This window comes from Gossypium hirsutum, chromosome A10, assembly GCF_007990345.1.
Source record: "Gossypium hirsutum isolate 1008001.06 chromosome A10, Gossypium_hirsutum_v2.1, whole genome shotgun sequence".
NCBI classification, from domain to species: domain Eukaryota; kingdom Viridiplantae; phylum Streptophyta; class Magnoliopsida; order Malvales; family Malvaceae; genus Gossypium; species Gossypium hirsutum.
The window spans coordinates 78,721,750-78,731,489 of NC_053433.1; the positions used below are offsets into that span (position 1 = coordinate 78,721,750).

A 9,740-nucleotide genomic window follows, 5' to 3' on the forward strand; every position below is an offset into this window, starting at 1 on the left:
TGAGTCTAGATTCAGGGAAAATTATCGGATATTAATTTTGAGTTCTATAGATCCAGATATAAATAATTTAGTGACTATGATGCAGATAGACAGCTTGAATATTCATAAAAGTAAATAATAAAAATTATGGATAATGTTACTTACAAGTGTGTTATCTACATTAAGGATGTGGAATGGAGAGGAGGAGGAGGAAAAATATGTATGAATATTCATCTAGCATGGCTAATTTGCATATTTTAGGCTCAATGACTAAATTGAATAAAAGTAAAACTTTATGGGCAATTTTGTAAACATGTCAGAAATGACCAAATTGCATGAAATGGATTATTTTATTATTTAAATTACAAAATTGAATGAAATTATTAATTTAGTTCAAGATCGGGGGAAAACATGTTTTAGGGATTAAATTGAAAAGTGTTGAAATTATGAAAAATTCTGATATTTTATAGAATTCATGGATTGTTATTAGAGGTGTGCATGGGCCGGGCCGGGCCGGGCCCATAAAAAATTTAGGCCCGTTTACAAGGCCAGGGCCCGGCCCGGCCCGAAATATGGGCCTGGAATTTTGTCCAAGCTCGGCCCGAGAAAAAATTGATAGGCCCGAGCCCGGCTCGGCCCGGCCCGGTTATATTTTTTTGCTTTTTTTATAAAATAAAAAACTTTAAAAAATAAAAATTCAAATACATTGAAAACATAAAAACAAATATTAAAACAAATAAAAAACAAGATAAACAATTTTTAAAATAATACATAAATTAAAAATATAATAAAAAGTAGTTATATTAAAATTGAAACAAATTAGAACTAAAATAATAACTAAATTAATAACAAAACAAAAAATTTACAATATCAAAATAATATTAAAAACGACAACATATAACATAATAAATAGCTGTAAAAGAACAATAAAACACGACAAAAAATAGCAGCAAAATAGCACCAAAACAGCACCCAAACAACACCAAAACAAAAAATAGCAGCAAAATAGCACCAAAACAGCACCCAAACAACACCAAAACAGCACCCAAACAGCACCAAAACAGCACCCAAACTGCAGCAAAACAGCAGTGAGCTAGGGATTTGCTTAGAAATGGGAATAAAGGGAGGAAGGAAGCAGCAGGAGGAACTAAACGAAAATGAAAAAAAAGAGAAAAGTTACTTAAACTTAAAAATAAAATAGGGAAAAATATAATATTAAAATCAGGCCGGGCCGGGCTCGGGCCAAAAAATTCTTACCCGAGGCCCGGCCCGTTTTTTAAACGGGCCTCATTTTTTGTCCAAGCCTATTTTTCGGGCCTATATTTTTACCCAAACCCTCCCATTTTTTGGGCGGGCCTTCGGGCCTGGCCGGGCCGCCCGGCCCATGCACACCTCTAATTGTTATCAATATATATGAGAATAATAGCTGGAAATAAGGATTAAATTGTAAGAATTTTATTTTCCTGACCCTAAGGATGAAATCGTCATTAATTAAAAGTTTAGGGGCAAAATGATAATTTTGCCTAGAGCATTAATTAAATGTATTAGAATATGAAATGAATGAAAATGATGATCAAATTTGTTTATAAAGATCAGGACGACTCAAATATAAGACTTGATCGTGGAAAAGAAAAGATATCAGATTAATGAAATTATAAACACAAACAAGCAATGAGGTAAGTTCGTGTAACTTGAATTATATTCTTAAATGCTTGAGATTGTATGTTATTTATGTGAATATGATTTGAATGTTCATTGTATGAAAATTTATAAAACATTGATAAATTTGATAAAAGAAGAAGAAATCCCGGTTGAATGAAAGGAAAATTCGATGGATCTCTAAAAAGGAATTGACGGTAAAAAGGATCTAGCCCGGACGGGTGATTCTATCCTGATATAGCCCTTCCGAAGAATTTGTGTAAAACGGATTTAGCCCGGACGGGTAATCCGAATTAGGGTATGAATTTAGCCTGGACTGGTAATTTAGATCCAAGCTCATTAGAGTAATTGTCGTTGCAGGGGATTTAGCCTGGACTGGTAATCCCGACAATACTCTATGAGTTTATATTACAGGGGATTTAGCCTGGACTAGTAATCCCACTGTAAGGATGAGGTTCGCGGGAGTGTGCTCTCTGATATGAAATGTGTAAGACCATGGTTGAAAAATACCATGGCAACCTGTGTGTAAGACCATGGTTGAAAGATACCATGGCAACCTGATATGAGATGTGTAAGACCATGGTTGAAAGATACCATGGCAACGTGACATGAAAAGAATAAGACCATGGTTGAAAGATACCATGGCAACATGATAGAAAATGAGTAAGACCATAGTTGAAAGACACTATAGCATCACGTCAAAGATAAATAAGACCGTGGATGGGAGACGCTATAACATCTGTTGAACAATTGATATTCAGGTTAAATGTATTAGATGACGAATGGTTATATGAAATGGTTGTGTGAAATGTTTACAAGAACTGGTCATATGGAAATATATGTATAAAAGCGTTGTATGAAATAATTATGAAAATGGATAAACGAAATAAGTATAAGTACATGGAATATAATTTATGTTAAGTTTGATATAAGCTATTACCAGAATAAATATACATAAAATATATGGAAATGATGAAGCATAAAATATTGATATAATGAAATGAATGATATATGCTTGTGAAGAAACGGTAAGAGCATGATATGTTTCATGACATGTACATATATGATTATCTTTGATATGTTGATACAAGGAAATTATGTAATTGAGACTATTATTAAACTCAAGTGCGACATGTCGAGAAAATAGATATATCAATGTTGAATTTATATGAGATATGTGCAAGTATACTAACAATGTTGTTGTTTGATGCTTATACAAGTGCCAAACTGTTGATTGAATGGTAATATATTTATTTTGTATGATACATTGAATCGATAAGTATTTTAATTTTTTTAAGTGATCTGCAAATGGTAGTAATGCTCCGAAACCCTGTTCTAGCAGCGGATACGGGTTAGGGGTGTTACAGCTAGTCCCACTTTGATCAACTTCCAAACTTAACTCATTTGCAATTAGTTTGTGTATCCATGTATTTTAATTTTCTTTTTAAAGCTTAAAAAATCAATGGGAGAGTATGACCTATGAAAGGAAAGCCAAATTCCAAAACAATGGTTGTCTCCTTTTGTATAAATATTTATAATTAATAATAATACCAATTTTTTATTTTTTTATAAAAAATTTGACTTATTTAACATTTTTTAGTTAATTAAATTGAGTTATTCGTATTTTAATTAATTTAAATAAGTATCTAGTTTTTCGAGTTCAAATCGAGTTAAATTTTATAGCTCGAAAAATTCAAATAATTGGATTAACAAATTGATGTAAATATTCTTTGAGTCCTAACAGTTTCGGAAATGTATAAATTAGTCTCTCTTAAAAAAATTCAAAATTATCTTCTAAAATTTTATACATATATATTCAAAAAATTAAAAATTAAATATATATATATATTAAAAAATCTAAAATGATAAATTTAAGGCTTTAAACAAATAAATTATCAAATCAAGTTTATCATACTAATGCCTAGTTTGGTTACTAGTGTAATAATATGAGGAAAAATCTTATTTATTACGTATGTATTGCAATAGCTAGATATAAAATAAAGAATAGTTAGTTCAAATTTAAATTTGAAATTAAAAAGATATGTAATAATTCTTGTAAAAAAAAGACATTTTCAAAATAAACAAAAAAATTTCCTTCTATTTACTAAAACTAAATCATTAGAGTAACTAAATATTACCAATTGAATTAGTTTATTATTAACTCATATATTAAAACATGCGTAAAAAAAATTCCTACCAAACGTAGCTTAATTATATTATTTTTTTTTCTCTTATTTTATTTTATAAGAGTTTTCAAATATACATGACATTTATGTTCTTTAACTTAGAATTTAGTTACATTATCAATGATATTTTAATGTGGTTGGTTAGTTTTTTTTAAAAAATTTAATTTTAACAAATTTATTTGGCTCGAATATCATTTAATTCGATTAAATTAAAAAAAATAAATTGAATTAAAATAATAAAATCAAATTCTTTAATTTGATTACTTTTCGAATTGCTTATTTTACAGTAAGGAGATATGAGCATAACCCACTAATATCAAGAAGTTGTGTCCTATTTTAATTCCCACAATTTGTTTAGTGACTATACCAAGAATGAGAGATTTGTCAAGCTATTGACAAACTAAATGAACAAAATAAGTTGAGATAAGTTACTGGTACAATCATTAATGACTAATTAATTTTTGGACATTAATATGATTTATAAGTACGTAACTATGCTCAACAGCTTATATATATAAATCATATACATGTTGCAATATATACTTAAGAAACCTTTTCAAACCTTTAATTAAATTCTAAAATTTGATTAATAGTTGTAGAAGAAATCGACTCTTTCGAAAGAAGTTATGTTGTTTTAAGGACGTCGGTCTAACCCCTTAACAATAGAAGATAGTATCTCTCAAGGAGAGTTTTATCTCCCCTTAACGGAGGATAATGTTTTGACCATACGTATGACCAGTCACTAAAAGGCGATGAAAACATTTTACCTTTGGTGGCATTCGAACTCCTACCTTTTTTTAAAATAAGTCAGATATATGATATAAAAATAATATGAGTTTTAGAAAATAATTCCTTTATTTTTTTTAGGTCATAATAATCCAAAATCCAAATAGAAAAACAGCGGGCCCACACTTGTAAAAATATCCAACATAGAACACAGTTTCCAAAATCCATTCAAATGAAAATCATTAATAAATTTAATTATATGAAAAAAATCAATATTCCGTAATTTTCCTATATAATAAACACCGTCCTCTTCGTCTCTCTTACTTCTAATTTCTTACCTTAGAAAAAAGAAAAAAAGATCGTTTATTTTTTGCTTTCTTATCGACGCCATGGCACCTAACGGGGTCGTTTCCGACAAGAGTTTAATCGTGAGTTTCGGTGAGATGCTCATCGACTTCGTCCCCACCGTCTCCGGTGTTTCTTTAGCGGAAGCTCCAGGCTTCCTCAAAGCCCCCGGTGGAGCCCCAGCCAACGTGGCGATTGCCGTCTCAAGACTAGGCGGTAAAGCATCCTTCGTCGGAAAACTCGGCGACGATGAGTTCGGTCACATGCTTGCCGATATTCTCAAGCAAAACGGAGTCTCTGGTGACGGGATCTTATTTGACCCAAGGTGCTAGGACGTCTTGGAGGAATTGAATCTTGATCTTATAAGATCCGTAAGTGACATCTTTTTACCTTCATTTCTTTTCTTTTTTTTCGTTTTAGTGCAACTTTCGTCTGTTCTTTCTTCGATCTTGACTTTAAAGAACCAAAAAAGACTGTAGGAAAAAAAAACAAGAAGAAAACTGATACTCACGCGCCGTAATGTGAGAGTAGAGTTTTAATAAGACTGACATGTCAGCCATATTAGCCAATATTATTATGATCCATAGTTCTATAGAGGACCCACGCTGAGTATCTAGGCACCGTAAATTGTCAAAACTGCGGGCATTGATGTTGTCACCTATCGGTGAGGTTTGTCCGACGTAACAGTATGCTTATTATTGGGACCTAATCTGGATCTCTGGATATATTAATTTGACTATCAACATTTGGTGTGGGAAGTGCTAACTTCACATCCACTGTGACCTAACTCTTACTAAAAGGAATGGGTGAAATTTGCCGTGTTTTGCGGGATTACTTTATATGGATCGCCACTATGACATTATATGATTGCGTCCACGATGGGACCAAAATCCATCAACTAACGTTAAACCCCGTCTCTCACGTGATTTCACGTGCTTCGCTTGGTCACACCAACCCTGAACATCAATGGCAAAACGCGCTGGATCTTCATTTTGCTTTTTCTGTCTCTTTTGACCTTTTATGTTATTTTATTATAATTCCGTATATTTATGCCCTTACTCCCTGTATTCTTTGGATTTTGAAAATTTAATCTTCTAGGTACTTGTTAATTCTGTGACGATTAAAAATTGAAGTCCAATAGATAACCCCTAGTCAAATTTTAAATTTAAATAATCTGAAGAGTACAGGGACTGGGGGCATAATTAGACCTTTTAATATGTATGTTTGGTTTGAATTTGGATATTTTAAAGAAAACGATGGATGGACATAAACTTAAGTTGTAGCCTTGTGGTAAGAAATCCCATGCAACAGCTAATAGGGAAATTGTATTGATCAAGGGTAGATCCAGTTCGATTTTACTTATAGTGATGCCATGTTCCATCTACCTAGCAAATTGCTACTTAAATGACGTACTCTTCGTATCGGTTTGATGCATTTAGTATTTGTTTCTGGTGATAAGTATTGGTTTATGACTTTCCTTAACCTTTACTCAACAATGTTAGTTTATCCACAACGACTGCATCTGGACTTATTTGATGCGTGGGTAGATATGGTAGATGGGAGGGAGAGTGAGGTGAAGGAATGTATAAATCATTACGTATATATTGGACTTCAACATTGAAAATTGAATACTTGTTCGGTGAGAAGTTGCATGATTTGTCTTTGTTCGTTAGCTTATGGATCAAATGATTGGCCTACCTACCGAACAACATTGCATGATGTATCGTTTTTGTTGGAAATTTGCTTGTCTTGTAATTTTCTCAACAAAACTAATTTGTTTTGGGTGTATTTTTTGTCTTTTAAACTGTTTGTTTTGTGCAGGCCAAAGTATTCCACTACGGATCAATAAGTTTGATCGTAGAGCCATGCAGATCGGCTCACTTAAAGGCAATGGAAGTGGCCAAAGAATCAGGTGCTTTGTTGTCATATGATCCAAACCTTCGGCTGCCACTTTGGCCTTCAGCCGATGAGGCCAGGAAACAGATATTATCCATCTGGGATAAGGCCGATATTATCAAGGTCAGCGATGTTGAGCTAGAGTTCCTCACCGGTAGCAACAAAATCGACGATGAAACTGCTATGAAACTTTGGCGCCCCAACTTGACACTACTCTTGATCACCCTCGGTGAAAAGGGTAGCATGTATTATACCAAGGTATGCTAAATTTAGCCTCTTGGACTGCTCTTAGTTTAATGCTTCTTCACTTTTAGCAAATTTATGGTTGGTGATGCCTTTATTTGTATATGTATTATATAAAAAAACACTCGGTAAGCATATATTTACTGATAGGAAAATTATATTTGGTCCATCCCATTGCAAATTTTGTCCGTCGGTTGGTGCCAAGGGCTAAAAACAATTAATATGGTATAGTATAATAGTAGTCTAGTCAGCTTTGGGCCCCAACTCTTCAAGTTGTCGTATTTTGTTAATATTATTAGGCAGGGACCTAGGCTAAAAAAAATAAGGGGTCCAAGGGTCTTGTTTTGACGTTTTCACTTTTTAGGTGTGTAATAATTTAAAGCTTCTGATAATAATTTACGTATTGTTGCGGTGATACCTCTGTGTGGGCAGTACTTCCATGGGTCAGTGGATGCATTCCATGTGAATACAGTGGATACAACTGGCGCGGGGGACTCTTTTGTTGGTGCTTTACTATGCAAGATCGTGGAAGACCCAACCATACTTGAGGTAACCCCTTTTGTATATTATTTATTGCTTAAAATTGTGATTAACATTGTTGTTCTAAATGGGTTTTTTTATTTTATTTTATAAAATCAAATCAGAATGAATCGAAATTGAGGGAGGTACTGAAATTCGCAAATGCATGTGGAGCCATAACCACAACCAAGAAGGGAGCAATCCCAGCCCTTCCAACCGAGGCTGAAGTCCTTGCCTTAATCAATGGAGCTTAGGATTATTAGCAGCAAACTTCAATAATCTATGCTCATCTTTTTTTTTTTTGGATTCTCTTTTTTTAATTTCTTACATTTCAGAGAGAGGGTTTTGAAAGGTATCAATTTTTTCTTCCCCTCTTTTGTTTTCCTTTTTCCCTCGTTTTTCCTCCATCCCTCCCTGTGTAATATTGTTAGGCTTTGTGCTTTCAAGAGGAGTAGGAATAAAAATAAACCTTTTTTTTTTCTTCTTTTACCAATCATAAATTTCATGTTTGAGTTTGAGTTTAATTATTTACTGAATTTATATATTTTCAAAAACTTAAAAATTAAATATATATCAACAATGAGGTTAAAAATAATTAAGCAAAAACATTTCATATCATGTACGCAAGCAAACAATGAGGTAAAGACACAATTACAAGTTACTCAAGTTGAATAAAAAATTATTATTTAAAACCTGTACCAAAGTTTTGTTTTAAGTAAAGCTAGCTTGCCCATTTTATGCAATTTTAAAATGGATTTTTGGATCTATTGAGGTTTAACAAACAACTTTCTCCATTTGCACAAGATCTTAGCTGAAACCCCCCCCCCCAAAAAAAAAGGAAGATGTAAAATCAAAGTAACCATTAATCATGTGCTTTCAAACATTATCTACTCCTACCCACTACCAATATTCAATCCCAAGATAAAATTTTGGATCAATACTCACGAGGGTGATAATCCTAATAAATCAGGCTTTTGAATGCTCCATGCATATATTACTCGAATTCTATTATTTACTAATAATTGTTAGGTGTAATAATAAAATATATTGTACTTTAAAAATGAAAATGTAAGTTCAAATTTTAGGGACAATATTGTTGGGAGGTACAATCATAAACTCTAAACATGAATTGTAAAACAAAAATGAGAGATACCATAAAAAAATAAAATATTAATGATTTTATTACCATTAACATTGAAATCCTTATTAAAGGAAAGTTCCTATTATTTTTTATATTTACATTGATAAAATAAATTATTGTTAATAAATTTTAAATTATTTATCAGTATATTCTTTTAAAATTTAACTAACAACCAATAAATAAACTATTATATGGTTTTTTTATTAAGTAAATTATTGATTATTTTTATTTTCCATTTAAATTGAAATCTTTATTAAATTAGAGTTTTGGTGATAATTTATAAGAATTAGAGTTTTTATATTTGTATGCGTGCATATTTTTATTTAAATTGATGTAAATTAACTCTTTTTTTTATGTATGATATTATTTAGATTCAATTTATTAAAATTATGATTGTTATTATCCATGATTTAATATGATAATGTATGTATATTATAATCTTTATATTCGTTTTAAATGATTTTTTATTTTTGTAAATGAAAAAAAACTTATAAAAAGTATCAATATTAGAATAATAAAATACAACAACAAAATGTATAAATATAGTGTTTTAAAAAAAATTGTTATTTTCGAAAAGAAAAAAATCACATCTGCGACAACCGTTATGCATTACGTAACATCCACCGTATTCGCAACCGCAACACCACAACCCAATGTTGTTTGAATCTGACTAATTGATCGGGCCGGTTGAACTAACAACAAAAGGGATAAATATAGTGTTTTAAAAAAATTATGATTTTCAAAAAGAAAAAAATCACGTCTACGACAACCGTTATGTGTTATGTAACGTCCATAGTATCTGTAACCATAATACCGCAATCCGATGTTGTTTGAACTGGACCTATCAATTGGACCAGTTGAACAGGGAACTGGCTAGGGTACTAGTCCGATGAGTGGCTTTGAACCGATTAGACCAAGAACCGACAATTGAACAAGCTAAAAACTGATTGAATTGATGATTGAATCAACTAAAAACCGATTGAACTGACGATTAAACCGAGTTTTTTTTTTATTTTTTTGAATTTTTAATAATTTTTTAACCGGAC

At 31.7% G+C, this 9,740-nt stretch overlaps 1 protein-coding gene across 1 annotated transcript; it reads left to right on the forward strand.

Annotated features, from left to right (window-relative positions):
* The first annotated feature begins 4,747 nt into the window (after nucleotides 1-4,747).
* Nucleotides 4,748-8,033, forward strand: LOC107896928 (probable fructokinase-4). Its single transcript, XM_016822238.2, is given in 4 exon segments — nucleotides 4,748-5,266; nucleotides 6,717-7,049; nucleotides 7,467-7,583; nucleotides 7,679-8,033. Coding segments are annotated over 4 exon segments (906 nt in total). The 5' UTR covers nucleotides 4,748-4,939; the 3' UTR covers nucleotides 7,808-8,033.
* Nucleotides 8,034-9,740: the final 1,707 nt, after the last annotated feature.